Genomic DNA, 23,245 nt, shown 5'->3' with positions numbered 1-23,245 from the left:
CAGGGGAAATAGCAGGCGGGAAATCTACTACAATTTAAGCGTTGGCGTCATTGGTGATAAGTTTGGTAAACAAATAAGTTTAACAAACAAGTTAGTAAAATAGAATTTATAACGTCGAGCGTAGAGTGGGGCATCTTGTTATTTGCTTAGGTTATTTAAGTAGGGGTTAAAACTTGGAATCGATTGGTAAAACGGAAAGTCTAACCACTAGATATATACGCAATTTTCATACTGTACCTACAACAGACAAAATGTATAATTGGCAAATGTATATGTATATGTTAAACATAACGTAAAATGTATATTTAAATAGGAAAATTCGGGCTTATTTTGTCGGGTTTAACATTTCTATCGAGCGCACTTTTATATTTTAAATTACTCAAAAACCATAAAATCTACGAAAAAAAAAGTTCATTTTCGTGTTCCTTGTTAAATTTTGAATCTTATTCGTATGTAGTTATCCAGGTTTAATGATATTATTTTTTAAATAGGAAAATCTATAGAAATTTTAAGACCGACTTTTTGTTTTTTAAGTTTAATTCAAAAACTATAACGCGAATTGAAAAATAAACTTCATTTTCATAATTAGCATTCAATTTTGCATCGAAATCATATATTAAAATCGAAATTTGAAATTTGGCCAAAAATGAAAAAGTGGGAAGGCTATAGCCTTCTCACTTTTGTCAAAATCGGCCAAAAACGAAATCTCTTGGAATTCGATAAAAAATCCCATGGAATAGCCAAAATTGAATGCTGAGGTCGATCATGTGAGTGTTTTTCTCCTTAAACCAGCCGTTATTATTTTTTTACAGGAAAATCTATAGAAATTTTAAGCCCGGCTTTTTTGCGTCGGGCTTATTTTTCAAGCCCCGCAACCACTTAAAAGTCAAATAACTCTGGAACTATCAGTCCTACGAGAAAATAACGTCGATTTTCGTGATCCTTGTATAATTTCCAATCGAAATGACGTATTTTTAACGAAATCTAGATTTTAGCCAAAAATGAAAAAGTGGGAAGGCTATAGCCTTCTCACTTTTGTCAAAATCGGCCAAAAACGAAAGCTCTTGGAATTCGATGAAAATCACAGAGTATAATGACCATTAAACGCTGATTCTGATTCAGCTACTGGCTTTCTCTTCAAACCAGCCTTTTTGAAAATAAAAGTAAACAAAGTGTTGTTGCGTTTTTACATTCTTGACTAAATTTCAAATTTTGCTTAATATAATAATACAAATATATATGTTTCTCGCCAAACCACCTGTTTCTTAAATATAATGAATTTCCTCTATGGATTCTGTCTAGCTGAGATGTTATAGTATACCATCGACCACTTGGTTACGATAGTAGTACTCTCATGGGTTTAATTCAACTTAATTTTTTTTGTTCATTTTATGTTACTACTTTATACTTTTTATACTATTAATCCAGAATTCAATTCATTTGGGAAATGATACATCATCTTTCAGTATCGCATGCTGATGCTCATTCATTGAGTTATGATTCATACAATTTAACCGCTAACATTTCTTGTGGCTTAAGGGACACCTTTTTGCACTTGTTATGATATTTTAATGTAGTCGAAGTACATTGAATTTGAGTAAATAAAAAACTTACTGTTCGCCAAACTGCAAGACCTTTCTTTTGTTTAAAACTCGTTTACAAATTCCTTAGTCAAAGCGGCAGACCAATTTATTGTTCTAAGGTTACGTTAAAGCGCAATTCAAAATTAAAGTTACATTAATTTGTTGACGTCTTCAACAACTTCGCATGAATCTATGCACTTTCGGTGCCCTAGAGAACCATGGTCGAATACGCCATGGTAAACACAGAAGTTTTGGCAATTTTGTTTGGGAGGAAAACCCAATACGATACACACCGGAGGAAATTGAATGCCAATTACATGAAAAAAAAAAACTTAACTAGCTTCAACCGGTTGGATGCGATCGATGGTAAACCAAATGCTCGCATCGAAATGAAAGTAGAAAATCAAACTGCAATTGCTGCCTTCCTTCGTATAAACACGACGGAAATCCTTCGTTTGGAATATGTCCTGCCATGTAGGGAATAACGTTGGTGAAGTCGTTTCAGTTTCCCTCTGAATCCAATTCACAGGCGATCAGTGAGATCGAACGTACGTTGTAGCCATTTTAGTGTCCGGAGTATATAAGCAGCTGACCACAATTGATCTTTCAGTTTTTCACTGCTTGTCGGTAGCTTTCAACCGTGTTACGCGTACACGACTTGTTCCACAATGCAAAAAGACAACACTAACACCGTTATATCGCACTGTAAACTGAACTCTGAAACACCAACTTTAATGGATCGCTTTCAAACAAAACCTTCCAAATACCAACACGAACAATTCATCCGACAGGTTATTGATATTCTGTTGAAAGAAGCTGTGTTCCAGGGAACGTCAAATGATAGTTTAGTCATCGAATGGATGGAGCCAGAATCTTTGATGGCTTTACTGGGAGAAGAGCTGCCAAAAAATCCTGAATCGGACGAGAATCTAATCAAACTTATAAAGGACGTTGTACGTTACAGCGTAAAGACTGGTCATCCACATTTCATCAATCAACTATTTTCAAGGTAAAGAAAAACGTATTATTCTACTGATAACGCCACACCGAAATCTATACCAATTATATAACTTACCTTTGATTATTTTTTTCCTTAAACTAGTTTGGATCCATACGGACTTGTGGCCCAGTGGGTAACAGATTCTTTGAATCCCAGTGTTTATACATACGAAGTTGCTCCTGTTTTTACGCTCCTGGAGCATAAACTTCTTTGCGAAATGCGACGTTACGTAGGATTCCCAGGTGGCAGTGGCGATGGAGTTTTTTGCCCAGGCGGTTCAATGGCTAATATATACGGGATTCAATGTGCTCGACATCACGCTATGCCGGATTTGAAAGTAAACCCAAGGATTCGATTTCAACCAATGTTTCCTAAAAATTTGTTAAGTGTCTTACAAAAGCTAAATCAAGTTCAACCACTATAAATATTTCGTTTACTTATGAGGTTGCAATTTCTAGAAAACACGGTTGTGTTGCATCATTCAATGGTAGGAAACTGATTTTTCAGCTTTTATTGAAATTTCAGGAAAAAGGAACTTTTGCATCACGTCGCCTAGTGGTTTTGACGTCCAAAGATGCCCATTATTCAATCAAGAAAGCTTGTTTCCTTCTTGGAATAGGCACATCCAATCTTTACCTAGTAGATGTGGATAATGATGGTCGAATGAATCTCGCACATCTTCGAGAAGAAATACAAAGAGCTCTCAAGGAGGGTGCCAGACCATTTATGGTGTCGGCCACAGCCGGTCAATATAATTTACCAGTATCAAAATCTTACTTATCTTAATTATCGGCATTGTATATAACCGCAGGAACCACCGTCTTAGGCTCAACAGATCCTCTTGACGGGATCGCTGACATATGTCAAGAATTTGGTCTATGGATGCATGTAGACGCAGCATGGGGAGGCGGAGCTCTTATGTCCACAAAGCATCGTCATATCCTAAATGGAATTCAGCGGTAAAAATGTCAGAATAATCAAAGAAGCAACTTAACTTGTTTCATCTTACTAACCAGAGCCGATTCCGTAACGTGGAACCCCCACAAATTGCTTGGGGTACCTCAGCAGTGTTCCACTTTTTTGACACGACATCTAAACCTTCTCCTGGAGGCCAATTCCGCTTCAGCGTCTTATTTGTTTCAAAAAGATAAGTTTTATGATCCCAAGTGGGACGTCGGAGACAAATATCTGCAATGCGGACGACGAGCAGACGTCCTCAAATTTTGGCTGATGTGGCAAGCGAAGGTAAATTTTCACAAAAAAAAACACTGCTCAAATTATTGTACAGAATAAACTTAGGAGGAATTGTTGCTAACCAATTAAAACTAGCGAGCAAGTATCTTAACGCCATTGCTCTTCCCTTTCATCTCAACTTATCGCAGGGAAGTTTAGGCTTGGAAAGACATGTGGATACACTCTTTGAAAATGCAGCCTATTTCACTTCAATTATTCGGGATCGCGAAGGTTTCAAACTAGTACTAGAGGAGCCATCATTCGTGAACGTATGCTTTTGGTATATTCCGCCAAGCCTTCGAAATTCTCAGCATGACGAAGATTATCATGAAAAGCTACACCGAGTACAATAGCTCTTACTTCGATTTACAATTTAAAGGAGAATTTCTTTTTTACGTAAAACCGCATTCGATTTAGATCGCTCCAAAGATCAAAGAACGTATGATCAAAAAGGGCAGCATGATGATCACCTACCAACCGCTGAGAAATTTGCCAAACTTCTTCCGACTAGTTCTACAAAGCTCGGGTGTCAATACGAAAGACATGGAATTCTTCGCAGAAGAGATAGAGCGCCTCGGATGCGATCTCTAGCAAGTCGTTTTAAATTAAATAGCATTTTCTGCATTTGAAGACATTTTTCAAATCACTTTTTAAAAATCGGTGTTCTATGGTATTTAACGTATAAAACATGCCGATCTTTAAAAAGTTCTCATCTGGGAAATAAAATTCTCCAATAAAGAGAAAAAAATAATAAAAGTAAACTCTTTTCAAAATCAGTTATGTAATTTCCATACCTTCAATTGCCAATAAATGTCTTCAACGTTGACCAGTTTCTACCAAGAGGGCTTCTAACTGGAGCTTAGTAGTATAAGTTACATAAACCTGATGGACCCAGGCAATTTTATGTAAATCAAGCATTTGTTTCTGCTGACAATGTGCCACATTTTCAGCAATGCATTTTTTCAATTGCAACTCCTTATTAAAAGCATCTTTAATGGAAGTGACAACTACAACTAAAGGATAAAAAATTAACAGCTCATTCATCACCAAGGTGAGTTACAAATCCCTATTACCAAATTTGGAGTTTGGCCAAGTAAGAAACATTAATGGTGTGGAATCACATGTGATGTTTGATCCAATTTTTTTCTGAAGTTCACCCAATTTTTCCAATGCTTTGTACTGGTCTTGTATTTTTTCCATTTGTTTAGGCAGCACCTCCTAAGTAGTCTCAAATTAGTAACTTTGTAACTGTGTCTAATGTTTTTAGACCTGACCAGTTCAGAAACAACTGATCCAAGTTGATCACACTGGAATTGTAGTTCCGACAAATCAGCAGCATTACCTGGATTTTCCCTGTTTGGTTGATGGTGTAGTACTTATGAACTTAAAAACACATTCTAGCAATTATTTAATTGAAAATTTACCATAATTTTGTTTTCAGCTGCAATATGTTATTGATTATATTTCTTCCTGTAGTGATTAAGAGATACCATTGTTGGATCTGGCTATATAGCTCCCCAGCTAGTTCAAATGCTCGCTGAGAGTTTCCCGATTTTTTTACAGGTGAAGGGCTGTTGCTCACTACGAAAAAGCATTGCATATTGCCAGGAGAAACCATATTAATGAAACTGTGAGCAGCTCAGCAAATTAAACCAATAAGTGGCGAAACATAAATTTAACCCATCAATTGCCATCGTGTTCTTCAACTTACGAGTGAAAGATGTGTCCATTTCAAGATATTTGATTTATGCTGTAACATACAAACGCCATGCATTCACAATTGACACCTCGTACTCACTGAAAATTTTAAACACTAGCAGACAATACCTAGAGCACCTCAGATTGACACCGATGGCGTTGCCAACTTTATTATGATTGCATTGCACTTGAGATTTCTGCTGCATCGCGCTAGCGCTGTAGCGTACTGGCGCGCTAACATTGAGTCAAACATTCGGTGTATTTCAAAAATGATTAAATTAATTTTTAAAAAAGCAATTTTCCCGGAATCAGTATTCAATTTTGAGTATACCCTGTGATATTCAACCAATTCCGATGAATGTCAGTTTTTTCAGAAAAAAAAATTAAGCCCGACCGAGAAAAGTCGGGCTTATTTAGTTGGGCTTATTTAGTCGGGCTTAAAAATTTTTTCGGTTAGTGTATGTAGACAATTAACTAGAAATGTGACCAGTAGATGGCGATAGCAGTAAAACAGAAAAAAGGCCAATATTTTTTTTTTTTTATTGGGTAAAACGGATTGCCATAAGCAGACTTGCCGTCCGATTATTTCTTGAGCGATTATCGGTAGCCGTCGATAATCGCAAAAAAAATGATCGGCGATCATTCGTCTGTTGAAAAAATTTGATCGGCGATTAAATTTCTTAGCGATTGTTTTTCCGATTATTTTTGACCGCCATCTAGCAGTAAGAAAATAACTTGCCATTGTTTAAATTGAAAAAATTGAAACAAGTGAAAATTTTAAAAAAAGCGTCTGCTACAAAAATGACAAAGCTATGAGTAGACTTTCATATAGTCTCATCTACCGTTCATAGATGTCGCTAAATAATCGAAAAATAATCGCGATTAAAAATTAATTTTTTCCACTTTAATCGCCGATTTCGATTATTTTAAAATAATTTGATCGCCGATTAAAATTTTAATCGAAATCGCAATCGCGATTAATTTTCAATCGCGATTACGGCAGGTCTGGCCATAAGTCTATGGCAATCCGTTTTACCCCCCAAAAAAAAAAAAAATTGGCCTTTTTTTTCTTTTTTACAGCTATGGCCATCTAGCGGCCAGATTCCTATTTAATTTTCTCATTGATTCCTTCAGACATGGTTTGGATATAGGGCTCGGCCCCGCGACGATCGGGCACGATTTTGGCCGACCCGCGCGGTTTTTTTTTTTTTAAAGGACAAACCGGTGCGGTTCGGTTTGCCGTTTTTCAAACCGATTGAACCGCGGTTTGACGGTTTGTATCGCGGTTTTCTGTTTGCACCGCGGTTTTACGGTTTGCACCGCGGATTTGTGGTTTGCATAGGACAATAACATCAGTAACAGATTTTGTCGCTAGATGGCGGAAGGATCGACCAATTTTCGATCGCGATGTCTACAAGTCTGATCGGAAATTTGATTTACAACAAGTTGCCGATCACCATTACGCTCACAACAATTAGTGATAATTACTTGATTTGGAATTTCAGCTAAGTTTAAAAAAAAATTTTTAATGGCGGTTCAAACCGGTTTTGCCCAGCTGCAAACCGAAAACCGAACCGCAGTAAAAAATGACCAAACTGAACCGACGGTTTGACGATTTTTAAATGAAAAACCGCGGTTTGCCCCGATCAAAGACGATCGGGGCCGAGCCCTAATTGGATATGGTTACTTGAACCATGGTGTATTAGTATGGTGAGACAACTCTTCGTTATACGCTTACGACCGATATTGAATAAAAAATAAAGGCTGCACCTACTTGAAAAATTTTCTAAGTCCAAACAAGGGGACATGTCCCATTATCCCATTACCTGTTACATATCAAAATTAACTTCTAACCTTTGTGTAGTTATATTATCGTATTTTTATGTTTAGTTCGTATAGAATGTGGAAGAAGTGGAAAAAAAATAATACGAATATGATTTCGTCTCAGGTGCGTATATAAAAACAAATCTTTAATAACAATAAAATTTAATCTTCTAATTTATTGTAATTTTCGTATTGGATAGCGGTTTCTACTAACACATTGACGACCGACGTGAAGGGCGTTATTGGTGGCGTAACTCTTCCTTGGTATGCGATTTCAAAAATGTGCAAGAATGTTAGTCATCGCGTTCTTTATTGACGTTTTATCATTAGGCCTGGTAGATTTCCTCCTGCTTGCGAGGACGTAAAAGTTGGTGACTGCCCTGTGGCAGTGGCTGAGCCCATTACTATGTCAACCCTTCTAGTTCTATCTTCTGCCTTCCCTTCGGTAAGCTTCGTTCAATAGTACTGTTTGCGTTAAGAAATGAAAAAATCAGTTTTTTCCTACCTGAAAGGCGATTTACCATGTAGACCAAACATACCACTCAAAATTCGAAAGCAATTACATTCCACCTTCCATTTTAGGTGAACGCCAAAGCCATATGGGAACTTCGCGACGATAGTGATAGCACTCTTGTTTGCTTCGAAGTAACGGTCAAACTTCTATAAATCAAGCGATCCACGTCTTCTGCCAAAGGCAACTTCATAGAGTGCTTTCTTACATGCATGTCGAGGTTTCTTTCAAATCCATGCGATTTAATAAATTTCACGAAATGAATTTGTTCCTTTCTCTACTTCGTCGGACGAAATTTTTCTGGTTGTACATGAATGACGATTTAAAAACGCATGATCTTGTTCAGCCAACTTATGTGCTTTTTGAAATATATATGTATGTGTTTTTATTATTTTAGTTTTTAGCTTTAGCAGAGTATGGCAATCCGTTTTACATGAAAAAAAAAAAAAAATGGCGGAAAAAAAAAAAAAATCGCACTTTTTTCTCTTTTTTCTACCCGTAGCCATATATCAGTCGGTTTCGTTATTACAGGCATGTAAGCAATTTGAGTTAATTGTATCCCATTAGCAGTTAATTGAGTAGCGTGGCTGGAGAACAACGCGTGGATGGAGGAACAATTGAAAAATGGATAAGATAATAAAACAAAAAAATGGTAAGTATAAACATTATTATATTGGTTTTCAATTATTAATTATTGTTTATTAGATCAAATTATGAAGCTGCAGGCCCAGTTATTGGAACAACACAAAATATTAGATAACAAAGCTAAGGATCGTAGGCCTAACACGTAATGATTCTATTTATTTGCTTTTATTCATTCGTGTTTTGTAGCTCAAATTTTGAGTCTTCAAGCTCAGCTAGGGGAAAAGAACAAATTGGAACGGAACAGTTTCCAAACAGTGAAGGAGGTTTTTCAAAACTCATCTGTAACTGAACGTGAGGATGAGTTGGCATTAGGCGAACACAGCCAGGTACCTAAAGTTTTCAAATAAGAATTCAAAATAAGTATAGAATTTTAAAAAACAGTTATTTATTGCTTAGTTATTCAGTCCACCACATGACAGTGTGTTAAAATTTAAATTCTGTTAGTGCTGCACTAAAGGAATCGTTAGTAATAAGCTGATGCAGTGAAGGAACTGAACAATTGTGGGAACGTATTTGGGCCCAAAATGGGTGTGGTACAGAAACCCAGAAATGGCACGAGTTCAACATGAAACATGGATTAGGTACTTTTCGGTTTTTTGTCTATCGAAAAAGTATTTTTAATGCTATTATTTTGCATTCACAGATTTTAACGGGGGATCAAATCAAGTCTGGAAGTGTTACAGGATGGAAGAGTGAGCCTACAGATGAAAAAACACTGAGAGTGCATTACCGTAAGGTGTGAGGTAAATTAATAGAGTAATGCAAATTGCCTAATGAGAAGTACCATCTTGTGTTAATGAATCCAGTACAACAGCAATCCTTTATAGTTCTGTCACAGCTAGAAGCCTCAAATAATTCTGCTTCTCTGTCTAAAGAACAACTTGTCCTTTACGTTCAGAGTGTTGGGGAAACTGGGTACTTAAATGGCCCTAAAGATGTTTTAATTTTGCTGCTATTGCAGAGATGAAGATCATACATGGACTCTTTAGGTATGAAAGGATTTTTCTTCAAATAATTTTGAATTTATGACGAAGAATTTCTCCTCCTTTTTGCCAACCAGGTCTTATCTACCAAAAAAAATTTTATCCAATAGGAAAGGATTTTCATGTACTGGGAACACAACTATCAACAATGCAACATTCTACAGGTGCTAGTTTATCATTCAAGAGCCTTATACAATGAAGTTAATCTGCAATTTGAATGTCCTTTCCCAAGCTTCCACCAGAAGTTGAATCTATGAGTCATGTAAGTTCCATGATCAACAATTGATGTGTTTAACGGTGTTGTTTTTCTTTTCTCAATATAGGTTAATAGTAACATTGGATCTGAAAAGATTCTTGGTTGGGGCAAGACACTGAATAAATTGTATTGATTGGATGGATGACATGACATTGCTATACTTAATTCGGATTCCCCAGACGGTATTTGATATTTAAAAAATTGAAGTGCATATCTGGGCTCCCTTCTTTTCTGAAGCCCCGTTTCCCCTTGACTCATAATAAGCCCGTAGGGGGTCATGCCCCTACTGTACGGTATATATAAAAACAACATATACCGAGGTTTGGAGGGCTCTGGCCGGAAAGGGGACGTGGGGTGCCGCTTCGTCCGATGATGTGTTCACGGAGGGTGACGTGGCTGCCCACAAATCCGAACTAAAGGTTAATCGCTCCTGTAAAAATGTTCCAAATCTTCAGCTCTTCTTCCGGCTTCTCTTAGCCAATCACCGGGTAATCTCCCCGGTGGGTCAACAAGGCAGTGTCTCCCCCTGCCTGGGTTGACGGCAACTTTTGAAAGGGCTATTGTGCCTTTTTAAAGTTGCAAAAATAATTTTAATGTCCAGAGAATTGTCAATAAAATTTTTTTTATAAAATATTTTTTGCAAAATTCGTTTCTTTCATTGTTTGTGTTAGCTTTGTTCACACATTGCATTTATCAATTTTTTTTTTTGGCTTTGCTTTATGTGTTTTTGTCACATTTGATGGTAAGGTGACGGTTATCTGTTGATGGTTTATCGTTTATCTGTAAGCATTCTATTAATATCCAGGGATCGAACCCTGGATGTTCGGCATACCTCGCCGATGCTCTACCAATGAGCCACGAATCATATGATTTTAAGTTGGCTTTTTTTTCTAGTCACTTGTGGACTTGCATTTACACTTAGAATAAAACTGAAATGCAATTCTGCAATATACTCTTCTACATTATTCTACTTCATTTTTACACATCTACTGAGGTTTGAAAAAACGGGTATCGCAGATAAAAGCTCTACCACAGAGCTAAGAACCTTATGGAAGCAATAGAAAGATAAACATATAGTTGTGAAAGACTGCATAAACATCCTGGACGATAACATATGATATGCGATAATAAAATATTTAGATATATCTCGTGGCTCAATGTTAGAGCATCGGCGTTGCACGCTGAATGTCTGGGGATCGGTTCCCATACGAGTAAAACAAAATACAATATTACTTCATAAAATATCCAGATTGTTCCTTGAATCTAAGTTGAAGAATTCAAAGAGTGTAATAAATAATACTTACAGATAAACGATAAACCAATGGAAACAATGCTTACCATCAAAGGTGACAAAAACAATAAAGGTGAATTAAGCAAGCTAAATATAAAAAGTGTAACGTGAGAACACAGCGAATACAGACAATGAATGAAACGAATTTTGCAAAAAATATTATATAAAAAATATTTTATTGACAATTCTCTGGACATTAAAATTATTTTTGCAACTTTAAAAAGGCATAATAGCCCTTTCAAAAGTTGCCGTCAACCCAGGCAGGGGGAGACACTGCCTTGTTGACCCACCGGGGAGATTACCCGGTGATTGGCTAAGAGAAGCCGGAAGAAGAGCCGAAGATATGGAACATTTTTACAGGAGCGATTAACCTTTAGTTCGGATTTGTGGGCAGCCACGTCACCCTCCGTGAACACATCATCGGACGAAGCGGCACCCCACGTCCCCTTTCCGGCCAGAGCCCTCCAAACCTCGGTATATGTTGTTTTTATATATACCGTACAGTAGGGGCATGACCCCCTACGGGCTTATTATGAGTCAAGGGGAAACGGGGCTTCAGAAAAGAAGGGAGCCCAGATATGCACTTCAATTTTTTAAATATCAAATACCGTCTGGGGAATCCGAATTAAGTATAGCAATGTCATGTCATCCATCCAATCAATACAATTTATTCAGTGTCTTGCCCCAACCAAGAATCTTTTCAGATCCAATGTTACTATTAACCTATATTGAGAAAAGAAAAACAACACCGTTAAACACATCAATTGTTGATCATGGAACTTACATGACTCATAGATTCAACTTCTGGTGGAAGCTTGGGAAAGGACATTCAAATTGCAGATTAACTTCATTGTATAAGGCTCTTGAATGATAAACTAGCACCTGTAGAATGTTGCATTGTTGATAGTTGTGTTCCCAGTACATGAAAATCCTTTCCTATTGGATAAAATTTTTTTTGGTAGATAAGACCTGGTTGGCAAAAAGGAGGAGAAATTCTTCGTCATAAATTCAAAATTATTTGAAGAAAAATCCTTTCATACCTAAAGAGTCCATGTATGATCTTCATCTCTGCAATAGCAGCAAAATTAAAACATCTTTAGGGCCATTTAAGTACCCAGTTTCCCCAACACTCTGAACGTAAAGGACAAGTTGTTCTTTAGACAGAGAAGCAGAATTATTTGAGGCTTCTAGCTGTGACAGAACTATAAAGGATTGCTGTTGTACTGGATTCATTAACACAAGATGGTACTTCTCATTAGGCAATTTGCATTACTCTATTAATTTACCTCACACCTTACGGTAATGCACTCTCAGTGTTTTTTCATCTGTAGGCTCACTCTTCCATCCTGTAACACTTCCAGACTTGATTTGATCCCCCGTTAAAATCTGTGAATGCAAAATAATAGCATTAAAAATACTTTTTCGATAGACAAAAAACCGAAAAGTACCTAATCCATGTTTCATGTTGAACTCGTGCCATTTCTGGGTTTCTGTACCACACCCATTTTGGGCCCAAATACGTTCCCACAATTGTTCAGTTCCTTCACTGCATCAGCTTATTACTAACGATTCCTTTAGTGCAGCACTAACAGAATTTAAATTTTAACACACTGTCATGTGGTGGACTGAATAACTAAGCAATAAATAACTGTTTTTTAAAATTCTATACTTATTTTGAATTCTTATTTGAAAACTTTAGGTACCTGGCTGTGTTCGCCTAATGCCAACTCATCCTCACGTTCAGTTACAGATGAGTTTTGAAAAACCTCCTTCACTGTTTGGAAACTGTTCCGTTCCAATTTGTTCTTTTCCCCTAGCTGAGCTTGAAGACTCAAAATTTGAGCTACAAAACACGAATGAATAAAAGCAAATAAATAGAATCATTACGTGTTAGGCCTACGATCCTTAGCTTTGTTATCTAATATTTTGTGTTGTTCCAATAACTGGGCCTGCAGCTTCATAATTTGATCTAATAAACAATAATTAATAATTGAAAACCAATATAATAATGTTTATACTTACCATTTTTTTGTTTTATTATCTTATCCATTTTTCAATTGTTCCTCCATCCACGCGTTGTTCTCCAGCCACGCTACTCAATTAACTGCTAATGGGATACAATTAACTCAAATTGCTTACATGCCTGTAATAACGAAACCGACTGATATATGGCTACGGGTAGAAAAAAGAGAAAAAAGTGCGATTTTTTTTTTTTTTCCGCCATTTTTTTTTTTTTTTCATGTAAAACGGATTGCCATACTCTGCTAAAGCTAAAAACTAAAATAATAAAAACACATACATATATATTTCAAAAAGCACATAAGTTGGCTGAACAAGATCATGCGTTTTTAAATCGTCATTCATGTACAACCAGAAAAATTTCGTCCGACGAAGTAGAGAAAGGAACAAATTCATTTCGTGAAATTTATTAAATCGCATGGATTTGAAAGAAACCTCGACATGCATGTAAGAAAGCACTCTATGAAGTTGCCTTTGGCAGAAGACGTGGATCGCTTGATTTATAGAAGTTTGACCGTTACTTCGAAGCAAACAAGAGTGCTATCACTATCGTCGCGAAGTTCCCATATGGCTTTGGCGTTCACCTAAAATGGAAGGTGGAATGTAATTGCTTTCGAATTTTGAGTGGTATGTTTGGTCTACATGGTAAATCGCCTTTCAGGTAGGAAAAAACTGATTTTTTCATTTCTTAACGCAAACAGTACTATTGAACGAAGCTTACCGAAGGGAAGGCAGAAGATAGAACTAGAAGGGTTGACATAGTAATGGGCTCAGCCACTGCCACAGGGCAGTCACCAACTTTTACGTCCTCGCAAGCAGGAGGAAATCTACCAGGCCTAATGATAAAACGTCAATAAAGAACGCGATGACTAACATTCTTGCACATTTTTTAAATCGCATACCAAGGAAGAGTTACGCCACCAATAACGCCCTTCACGTCGGTCGTCAATGTGTTAGTAGAAACCGCTATCCAATACGAAAATTACAATAAATTAGAAGATTAAATTTTATTGTTATTAAAGATTTGTTTTTATATACGCACCTGAGACGAAATCATATTCGACAGAAACATTGGTTCCACGGTATACGATGCATGGTAGTACCTCGCAGCCAGGAACACGCACAGCGGTTAAAGTTGATGTAGATCCTGCATTGAAATCAGTTTAAATTCAAATAACAAAAAGAAACAAGAAATGAAAAATTACCACAATCCCTAAACGGAGTCGCAGAGACGATGGCAATCAGAAGGGCACAGGCTGCGATAGTTGCCTTAAACATTTTGATGATTAAATTTGCCAGGAGTTGTAGCGAATGAAGTAATGGGAGAAATGAATGTCCTTTTATATGTTTACCTATAATGTTCACGATATGTGTCGATAACGATGCGGAAATTATTGTTGGGTGTCTACCGCCGATTTAATAAGGCCCTAGATGTCTGGCAAACCAATACAGAATTAGAGCAATTTTTGATCTTACCTTTTTATCTATTCAGGAAGCTATAGAGATCCTACTATGATGCATAAGTTAAGGTGTTATCACCTCATCATGATCTTCCTGGGTTTGATAGTACAGTGAATATTGGACCTAACATTTGCTAATGGCACGCGGAAGGTACAAACAGAATTATCTCTTCCGTGTTCGTGACTTTTTTCTCTCAAAAATAAGAGACGTCGGTGCCGGGAGCTCAGTTGCGTGATACCGTCATTCCCGACGGGGAAGACTGTGTGTATCATTGAGTGCTCACCATTTACCAATTCAGTTATGATTAATTATGCATAACGTCTTTGGAAATTGGCTAGTGTTCTAGGTCACCCGTCCCCAGGCTTCGGAAGTTAACAACCACGGCTTCGTTAAGGCCCCTTTATGACCGCCTTATCTCCCTCCAGTAGATCAGCTCAGCTTAACCTAGGTTGGCACTGCAAAACAAAAGAAAAATGGACGAATTTTGACAACGCATATTTAGAAAGCAAAGTGTTACCTTTAAGTGTAAGACATGTAGTCAGCCAGATGTACCAGGGTTTTTAATGTAAAGGCGCCTCCCATGCAACAAAAATTGAAGGCAAAATTATTACTAGGAATTAAGGCAAGTTCCCACAGGCTGTGGCGTCAATACCAATAGGCACTAGAAAGTGACCCGAAATCAAAACAAGAAACCTTTCAGGTTACGTAAGAAAACTAACAAACAAACAAATAAAAAGCTTCCTTAACATTGTTGTCCAACAACAAGCCTCGGCCTTTATGAAAGGTCGATAAGCTTCGTGTATCAGAGTTGATACTGAAATCATAAAAATTCACCGGGCGGTATCGGATATTAAAATATGGCATCCCTTCAAAATTGGCAATCAGGCAAAACACGTATTTTTAAACAATCTAGTAAAAATGATGATTAATCGATGGTGCGGAAAGGCAAGGTTATTTCGCAGCCGCTTCAACACTTGGCGTCCGGTGCAAAAATTCGTAATATTCGGCTACAGTTTTCTCTTGATCTACGGTTTCAATCGAGTGCGGCCGTGCAGTTCTAACATGCAAAATAGCCTCTTCAGGGTTTAAATGTTTAAACCGTACTAGGTAGCAGGCAAGAAGGGTTCCTGTCCTTCCGATTCCAGCACGGCAATGTACAGCAACCCCCTACGATAAAGCAAAGCAAAATTAGGAATAACAGGTTAACTTTCTATAAAACTGTGAAATGTGTGTGACCTGATTTTCTTCCAAAGCTTTTTCACAAATTCCAATGAACTGCTGCACTTGCTCCATAGTGAAAGTACAGTAATCATCCACACAAATATTAACTCCGATTAATGCTGGTACTTCTTCCGTGTTGGGTTTTAATTCTTTGGTCAAAGTAACCAGATAGCGGATGCCGTGATTCGCGAGAAATTCTAAATCCTCCCGCTTATCAGGGAAAGCCAGGGCAGCAATTTTTCCATCCTCCAGCCACGAGAAGTTCTTGGGAGTTGTTGAGCACATAGCGAATAGACACAACCTGTACTTTCAAATGTTTGTTACGTTCTAATCCTATTTTCAACTGCGAAATCCCGGTTACAACCGTTTCCTCGGTTACGAATGCCTTTAACCTTGATGAATAATACAGTTAAAAATCGACCGCCGTTGGTCAATTCCTTTTCATTCGAAGGACGCCTGGTTATCAGTTTCCATTCTAAAACCACAGCCAACAAGGTCATTAAAAATCTAAGATTTAGGCCTCAAATAAACATTGCCATATGGAGAAGAAAAATCTATGAACGCACGCCACGATTGGCACATGACTATAGATTGTGATTTCAAGGCCGCAGATAACTGAAAGCGGTTTCAACCTCTATTAATTTCCGCACGTTACAACCGCTTGGAAAAAAATGATATTGGGCCCAGCCCGCAATTGCACCATACATCTAAAATTGTTGTTACTTTGCACTAAATAGTTGAAGGCAGATGATGACGATTTCAGGCCATCTTTTCAATGTTACATTCATTTGGATCGAGACCCCACGATAAGACATCCGCTTTGGCAATTGCCCACGCCATTCGTTCGGTAGTGAAGTGAAAAGCAGGTTCACCGGAAGCGCTGATGCAAATGGCGCCGCCTGCACCTTTTACTCTTGAATTCATTAACTGTAGGGATTGCTCGACAGCTTCTTGAGCTTTCATGCCTACAATTCCATATGGGATATAATGGTGTTGTGTTGCCAGATGATGGATAAATATGAAAATTTACCGCTTTCCATCAAGCAGATTATATGTTTGGCTAAACATATTTTTATGATAGATTCTCCATGGCCAGTACAGGACACGCCACCAATTTCGTCAATTGCATAAGTTCCACTTCCTGGAATAATCAGAAGCTGAATCAGATGTTTCATTTATGGTTGAACATAGCATTACCTATTAGAGGACTATCTCCAACCCGGCCCACTCTTTTACCGGTGATACCTCCTGTGGATGTCGCGGCTGCAATTCGACCGTTGGCGTCCATGGCAACAGCTCCGACAGTGTCATGTCCAAGTGGCAGTGCATTGATTCTAAAATAATTAGCTTTCAATCAGCTGATGCACAAATGAATGAATAGTACTTACTGGTTGTTAAATAAAGAATCTACAGCACTTTTATATTTTTCAAAAGTTTGCCATTCATCAAGACACGCTTCAGTGACCAAACTTGATGGGTCTACGCTGGGTACATTGCACTCATTGGCAAACATATTTGCTCCTTCACCCACAAGCAAGCAATGGTCAGTTTGTTCCATAACCATCCGAGCTAAACAAATTGGGTTGCTAATATTTGCCACTGCTGCAACAGCTCCTTAATTAGAATATCTTGAGCGTGAGATGACAAATTGCTGTCAGCATAGTCTAAATATTTGGAAATTACCAGCTTTCAGAGAAGTGCCATCCATAATAGAAGCATCCATTTCAATTAAACCAGCAGCATTCAAGCATGAACCTTTCCCTGCGTCAAATACTGGTTCATCTTCAAGAATAACAACTGCCGCTTCAACAGCATCAAGAGCTGAACCACCATGTTTCAAAATGTCATAAGATTTTTTAGCCGCTAACTTGACCCCATTTCTGCTTGCATCACTAATATTTTCAGGGATTGCCCAGGCCCCCCATGAATTACTACAACAGGCTCTACTTTATTCATAACAAAAAATTAAATTTTATATGGAACTCAATAATATGTCTTTAATTTGACTTAGATAACAATTCGATTTCTTTCTGGGTTTCTAGTAACTTGTTGGCTAGTCTCTCCCGCCTTCGTTTCAACCACTCGATCCGCCAACCTTTCAACTGGTACCCAATAAAAACGCCACATAAGAATGTTAAAATACAGGCTGCTTTAGTTGCGTCCCCCATAGATCCGGTTATCACAGAACACTAAAGCACGCGACACGAAACAGGAGATGAATTTTGACGATTTAATGAAAACAACTTTTGAAGAGAGACATAGCAGACGAATATTGCATCTCCAGCGTCATGGCAACCGCGATTTTTCTTTTTCTTTTCGCTTTTTTACATCTTACAGAAAAAAACAATTGTACAGCAGTACAGGCAGATTTAGAAATACCCATGGTCAAATAAAAAAAAAGATAAATTAAATATTATTATTATTTTTGTAATCAAGTCACGCCGCGTTTTTCCCATTCAAGATCTCACAAGATATGACAATAGCAGCGCGAACGCTTTAAATCATTAAAGGATCTGGCGTTGAGCGATCATGCAATTCCAAGTTTGTATTAACCATTCTGCGATAAATCTAGGAATGAATTAGAAAAACATAAAACAGAACAAAACACAAGAAATCATGCGGGGTCGTCTAGTTCCTCTTAATTTACCAAAGAAGATAATGGGCCGCCAACATTGTGGCTATTTCCTCTGTGTGCAGGATGGAACTATCAGCCGGAAAACTTCGGTGAGCTCCGCAATGTGGAGTGTGGCTCCACCTTTTTTTTCGAGAGAACTCATTTTTGCCACAGAGTTTCTACAAAATTAAACATTCATGTGTTTCCTTGCCAATTAGTAGTGCTACGAAAACGCTTATTACTGGCCTACCAGTAGCAAGGTCTATAATGTCGGTAAAAGTTATATGCAGCCTAAGCACAATGGAAAAAGGAAGTGGAAATAAATGGTGTCTGAATCCCCTTGGTATACCAAAAAAGAAAATCTAGCCTTTGCTGATAAATCAATTAGTTAATGACGTAGAAATGATCACCGTTGTTGCTGCTGCTGCCCCTACCGAAGTAAAGTGTACGATAGTGAACAGGTTGACCCCTCCACTGATCCCAAACTTGAATTCCTTGCGAATTCTGGCCAACATAAATTGCAACATGCCCACATGGATTAGGTCTATTGCAATTGCTGCCGACGTAACGATTTCCGTTCGTAAAAGATGCAATTCCTGTGCCGACGGGTATATTAGCATTTTTTACCCGCATTCCTCTCCTCCATTGCGTCGTAGGACGATGATCTCCAGAACATGTCTACAAAGTGATATCTCGATCTAGGTTACATGGGACAACTAAGGAATGAATAGTAACACCTTGTAAAAAGAGACGCATTCACCGCGATACGTGCCCCAAGGATCAGCTACTACTTTACCGCTGTAAGCTCTTGGGTTAGAACATCTTCCTCCGAAGCTCTGATCAATTAAGGTAATCACCAAAACCGTAAGGATGAAGAATTTCATGGTTTTAACCTGCAAAAAGAATTTCAAGTATTCAACAAAGTAGAATTCACAATTTTTTCCTTCTTTTCTCAAGGTCTTTAAGAAATGTTGAACCAAAAGTATTATACTTATTGTAGAGAAAAAATAGAACAAAAAAGAATGATGCAAAAGAGTAAATGTAACGATTATTACCTAATGCAGGGCTAGTTTTTAAGTGAACTGATTGCACTTTCAAAATGCCATGCTTTTTATATGTGGTGTTATTGCAATATTTTTTTGAATCAGCCATTTTGTAGACGACGTGCCGTCATTCCCATTGGTGGAACGTAGTCGGTTCTACTGGGTATGTTTCCTTACTTGATAAAGATACTTGAGCCATGCTTTGATGACGCTATAGGAAAATCCAAGAAGATCGGATTTCATTTTAAAATAGTAATAATAAATAATACAATTTGTGGTGTTGGCAGACAAACATTGGCGAGACATCAAAATAAATAAAAATTTAATTAATAAAATAAAAACCAAAAAAAAAAAAAGAATGAAATGAAAACAGAAATGAAAAATACTGCGTTGTCGAAGAGATTCGGTTGCTTGAAGGTTAACTGACTTTGGAGCACAAGCTCCCAGAGCAACGTATTTATTCTTGCTTTCGTTTTAAATTGGTAAAGCCAACCAGCTTCTCTCGACAGTAAGTTTTTATAACTCTTTAAGTTTAAATTGATTTATTCATTCGCAATTTTTGTTTCGAACACGAAATTGGTCAGCCAATATTCGATTGAAAACATGACATTCTTTGGAGTCGTTGATAGTTTGAAAATTTACAGTAGAGTGACGGTGACTTCGAAGCAAACGATAGCGTTGTCGTTATCGTCGCGAAGGCTCCAGATTGCCTTTGCGTTCACCTGAATATTACAGACACAACGTTTAAAACATCGTTCTTTTGCTTACTAATGCTAGTACATGGGTGCGAAGGAATCTGTTAGCTTTCTTTACTTGTAACAAGTAAAACTTACCGAGGGGAAACTAGTTGATAGAACCAGAAGAGTGTTCATGGTAATGGGCTCAGACACGGTAACTGGGCAATCGCCGACTTTCACGTCCTCACAAGCAGGTGGGAAATTGCCTGGCCTACAAGTTGATTGTTAATAAATCTGTTGTTCAGGGAAAATTAATGGATTTTAATTATTTTAGCATACCAAGGAAGGGTGGCACCGCTAATAACGCCCTTCACATCGGTGGTCAACGTGTTGGTGGGATCAGCTATTCAAATGAAATGAAAATGTCACAGCCTGTTTTATCGAATTTAGAAAAAAATCGTTTCCGTCCGTACTTGCAGTGAAATCGTATTCGACAGAGACGTTTGTTCCACGGTAAACGATGCAAGGAAGGGCATTGCAACCCGGGACGCGCACAGCGGTCAGAGCGGCAGTTGAACCTAAATTGATAACACAGATTAAGAAGGAAAAAAACGATAGTCAGCAACGAACAAAATCGACTTGGATGCACGATCGAATGGTATAAAAATAAAAAATAAAAACTGAAATTGAAAAAAAAAAATCCATTACCGCAATCCCTGAAGGGTGTGGCTGAGACAGCGACAAGAAGGAAGGCACAAGCGGCGATGGCTACTTTGAACATTTTAAATGTTGTCTTTCCGTTCGGCGTTGCAGCGAATGAAGTGACTGACTGGAAGAAATGGCTACCCTTTTTATATCACCTCAGTTTCGCGATGCTTATCATTTCGAATTGTCATTGCGTTAAACCACGTCAAAGTATTTGCTCCTGTCGTGTCAACGAATCCTATAAAGTATGTGGATAAGGAAGTACAATCGATTATTTTTTTTTCCATTTGTTATCGTATTTCGAAGTCCATAGGTTGTTTGATGAACAATAACGTACGTTTTTGTTACGCAAACGAATAGGAAAATGTAGCCTATCGATTCAGGAACTGACAGGGAAAGTTAGTTGTGACACGGATTCTATCACCACAATAGTTTGGGTGTATTTCATTACCCCGAGTTACGTAGATCGCGGTACTCATCCAGATAATGAAAAATATTGGTGTCAGCCTGGCATATGTTCTTATGATGCGTATCGATAGAAGCGAAAATAATCTCTTCCGTATTCCCTGTCTAGACTAATCAAATGGGGCAATTTTTTGTTTGCGGGGGGGAGAACGTTACAGTCATTTGATTTGAGCATGAAATAATTTTGTTTTCTCTCTAAACACAATTGAAAGTGGCAAAGTTTTATATACGTTCCCTTTTCTTTGCCTCGAGATTCCCATTCAGAGTTTTGTGCTCGTCTTACCATTGAAATCCGCTTACAGAGGGTTTTAGTGCATTACTATAAGTACAAATCGAATTACGTTCAAGCGAGAGCGATCCCTTCAGTCGTTGTGTGGTTTTTATTATGTTGGAATGTTGGACAGCCTAAACGTCCCAAACTGCAGCGAATTCTTATACCCACCCCGCTTCTAAGAAGGTTATCATTCAAAATAATTGAAGAGTAAGGAGAAAAAAAAAAAAAATTCACGATGTTACATCGATTGCAAACCCAGAAACGGAACATTTGTTGTTTTAAACTGGAAGGGCAGTCTAAATGTCAAAGTTCCCTAACGAGGTATTTTTGAAACGTCGACTGAAAGTTGAACAGCTGGTTATTGAAGATTGTTATCAATTCAATTTTACTTCCTGGTCTTACAGTGAACTAAAAACGAAGTCTGAAGTCCTTCATTTGTTGTGATCAAGTACCATTATCTAGAAAATAAAAATGACAGTCCCATTTAAAGAGCATCCAATTGTAAGGAAAGATGAGTTTCGATCGATGACAGATTTACAATAAAGCCCTATACGTCTGTCAAGGCACAGCCTAATTATTTCAACGATTTTTTGCTGTGCTTTCATTGAATTGAATGACTTGGCCTCTTCATTGAAAAGATGCGGATCTTTTCTGGGGAATAAAAAAAAAGTGCTGCCAGTCAGAAAGATGAAGCCAGTCGCGTTCAATGAACTAAGGGATTTATATCTCCATTACAGACATTTTTCGTTGCGCTTCTTTTTGTAAAATGCGGACAAGGAGAAGTGAATCATGCATGCGCTCGTCCCATACAAATTCGATTATCTCTGTGACGTAAAAAAAAGCTACATACCAACCCAGAAGTCGATTTTTTCCCCATCTTCTGCCTCTCTAATGCGTCCTTTGCAACTTAAAAAAAAACGGCTGGCCAAGATACGCCATTAATTCATCATACCTCATAAGCATATACAATTTTGTTTCGTTTCGCAGTCTGACGCACGAACTTCTTCATTTTTATATCTGCGAAAAGTAAATTCAATTTCAAATAATTTACTCTCCGAAGTTTCAAAAGAACAAAAAAAAAAAAACGTGAAACGGGAGAAAGTAGGAAACATTCGAGTCGATACATGCGTGGGCACAAAGGAAGGTAACCAGGAAAGAATAAACAAGCAAATACATTTGATTAGAAGCAGCCTATTGTTGTAGTCATAACGACAACTCTATACAACATTTTGTTCTTTATTTGAGCCTGCACGCAGTATAGGCTCAGGAGGCGTCTTTATCAAAACAGCTGAGCTGCCTCAATGCGACTGGCCACATATAATTACTGCCACACACCATATCGATAAATCATTGTTGTTCAGCGTCATTCACGTTGCACGTCTATGTGCTGCGTGTTTCCCACTCCGCCGATAATGGAGTGAAGAAGATAGGGGATAGAGCGTGAGACGACGACTTGGACCCGCGCGTTATTGCGGTACATCGCCCAATCTATTGCTGTATAAGGCTATACATCCACAAATCGATAACGGCATCGCACGGTCTTGATTGTATACAGCCTAGTTCACTAAATTGATGGCACACAGCTGCACAACTCCGGCTGTGCGGCGCGTGTCCGCCACACCACACATTGCACTTGAAGTCCTCCACTATTGTGCTACATGTTTGTATGTGTTACAACGAAAACACATTAATATAAGCTATTATTAAAAGAAATAACTCAATGGCCGTTTCTACTTGATCTA

The 23,245-nt window shown here is 37.9% G+C and overlaps 7 protein-coding genes, 2 long non-coding RNA genes and 1 pseudogene across 13 annotated transcripts in view; 3 read left to right on the top strand and 7 right to left on the bottom strand.

Annotated features, from left to right (window-relative positions):
* Window positions 1-16,153, bottom strand: part of LOC130697362 (dual specificity protein phosphatase 23-like) — a 70,913-nt gene extending 54,760 nt beyond the window's left edge. Inside the window, exons 1-3 of one of the 3 annotated variants that reach the window (XM_057520268.2) lie at window positions 15,741-16,153; window positions 15,609-15,671; window positions 14,981-15,165 (exon numbers count right to left, since the gene is read on the bottom strand). In XM_057520268.2, coding sequence (XP_057376251.1) covers window positions 15,115-15,165; window positions 15,609-15,671; window positions 15,741-16,010 — 384 coding nt within the window. In that variant the 5' untranslated portion in view covers window positions 16,011-16,153 and the 3' untranslated portion in view covers window positions 14,981-15,114. Of the gene's footprint in view, window positions 1-14,980; window positions 15,166-15,244; window positions 15,672-15,740 lie in introns of those variants that run through there. The other 2 variants (XM_059494552.1, XM_057520267.2) reach the window with 2 other exon arrangements.
* On the bottom strand, window positions 1,672-5,667 carry LOC130697360 (cyclin-dependent kinase 2-interacting protein-like). Of its 2 annotated transcripts, XR_009002818.1 has the most exons (8): window positions 5,528-5,667; window positions 5,241-5,397; window positions 5,091-5,169; window positions 4,890-5,034; window positions 4,611-4,829; window positions 3,597-4,544; window positions 3,021-3,525; window positions 1,672-2,954 (listed from the first exon to the last, which is right to left on the bottom strand). XR_009002818.1 is itself a non-coding variant. In XM_057520264.1 (5 exons), the coding sequence occupies exons 1-5, from the start codon at window positions 5,544-5,546 to the stop codon at window positions 4,633-4,635; spliced, it is 597 nt and encodes a 198-aa protein (XP_057376247.1). In that variant the 5' UTR covers window positions 5,547-5,667; the 3' UTR covers window positions 4,578-4,632. The 2 variants fall into 2 exon arrangements, 1 of the variants encoding a protein (XP_057376247.1); XM_057520264.1 differs by lacking the exons at window positions 1,672-2,954; window positions 3,021-3,525; window positions 3,597-4,544 and having other exon boundaries at window positions 4,578-4,829.
* LOC130697353 (cysteine sulfinic acid decarboxylase-like) lies at window positions 2,252-4,446 on the top strand. The gene is made up of 7 exons (XM_057520256.2): window positions 2,252-2,592; window positions 2,686-2,920; window positions 3,109-3,328; window positions 3,395-3,542; window positions 3,600-3,828; window positions 3,966-4,160; window positions 4,234-4,446. The coding sequence occupies exons 1-7, from the start codon at window positions 2,252-2,254 to the stop codon at window positions 4,405-4,407; spliced, it is 1,542 nt and encodes a 513-aa protein (XP_057376239.1). The 3' UTR covers window positions 4,408-4,446.
* LOC130697564 (NPC intracellular cholesterol transporter 2-like) lies at window positions 7,448-8,113 on the top strand. Its single transcript, XM_057520473.1, has 4 exons — window positions 7,448-7,466; window positions 7,539-7,602; window positions 7,669-7,783; window positions 7,921-8,113. The coding sequence occupies exons 1-4, from the start codon at window positions 7,448-7,450 to the stop codon at window positions 8,002-8,004; spliced, it is 282 nt and encodes a 93-aa protein (XP_057376456.1). The 3' UTR covers window positions 8,005-8,113.
* LOC130697373 (uncharacterized) lies at window positions 8,437-10,074 on the top strand. Of its 2 annotated transcripts, XR_009420669.1 has the most exons (6): window positions 8,454-8,501; window positions 8,555-8,636; window positions 8,707-8,820; window positions 8,891-9,075; window positions 9,138-9,483; window positions 9,555-10,074. It is a non-coding gene; the product is annotated as an uncharacterized LOC130697373 (long non-coding RNA). The 2 variants fall into 2 exon arrangements; XR_009420668.1 differs by having other exon boundaries at window positions 8,437-8,501; window positions 8,555-8,820.
* On the bottom strand, window positions 11,333-13,111 carry LOC130697371 (uncharacterized). Its single transcript, XR_009420667.1, has 5 exons — window positions 13,047-13,111; window positions 12,728-12,993; window positions 12,473-12,657; window positions 12,065-12,410; window positions 11,333-11,993 (listed from the first exon to the last, which is right to left on the bottom strand). It is a non-coding gene; the product is annotated as an uncharacterized LOC130697371 (long non-coding RNA).
* On the bottom strand, window positions 13,435-14,407 carry LOC130697367 (NPC intracellular cholesterol transporter 2 homolog a-like). The gene is made up of 5 exons (XM_057520272.1): window positions 14,249-14,407; window positions 14,086-14,190; window positions 13,946-14,009; window positions 13,765-13,879; window positions 13,435-13,627 (listed from the first exon to the last, which is right to left on the bottom strand). The coding sequence occupies exons 1-5, from the start codon at window positions 14,319-14,321 to the stop codon at window positions 13,544-13,546; spliced, it is 441 nt and encodes a 146-aa protein (XP_057376255.1). The 5' UTR covers window positions 14,322-14,407; the 3' UTR covers window positions 13,435-13,543.
* Window positions 16,154-16,337: 184 nt separating the features above from the next.
* On the bottom strand, window positions 16,338-17,951 carry LOC130697357 (isoaspartyl peptidase/L-asparaginase-like; annotated as a pseudogene).
* A 544-nt stretch (window positions 17,952-18,495) lies between these two features.
* Window positions 18,496-19,228, bottom strand: LOC130697366 (domesticated amidase effector 2-like). Its single transcript, XM_057520271.2, has 2 exons — window positions 19,077-19,228; window positions 18,496-19,017 (listed from the first exon to the last, which is right to left on the bottom strand). The coding sequence occupies exons 1-2, from the start codon at window positions 19,221-19,223 to the stop codon at window positions 18,724-18,726; spliced, it is 441 nt and encodes a 146-aa protein (XP_057376254.1). The 5' UTR covers window positions 19,224-19,228; the 3' UTR covers window positions 18,496-18,723.
* A 679-nt stretch (window positions 19,229-19,907) lies between these two features.
* Window positions 19,908-20,925, bottom strand: LOC130697365 (NPC intracellular cholesterol transporter 2 homolog a-like). Its single transcript, XM_057520270.1, has 5 exons — window positions 20,768-20,925; window positions 20,533-20,637; window positions 20,399-20,462; window positions 20,216-20,330; window positions 19,908-20,104 (listed from the first exon to the last, which is right to left on the bottom strand). The coding sequence occupies exons 1-5, from the start codon at window positions 20,838-20,840 to the stop codon at window positions 20,021-20,023; spliced, it is 441 nt and encodes a 146-aa protein (XP_057376253.1). The 5' UTR covers window positions 20,841-20,925; the 3' UTR covers window positions 19,908-20,020.
* Window positions 20,926-23,245: the final 2,320 nt, after the last annotated feature.

Source organism: Daphnia carinata, chromosome 3, assembly GCF_022539665.2.
Source record: "Daphnia carinata strain CSIRO-1 chromosome 3, CSIRO_AGI_Dcar_HiC_V3, whole genome shotgun sequence".
Taxonomy (NCBI): Eukaryota; Metazoa; Arthropoda; class Branchiopoda; order Diplostraca; family Daphniidae; genus Daphnia; species Daphnia carinata.
This window is presented reverse-complemented; position numbering and strand designations above follow the sequence as displayed.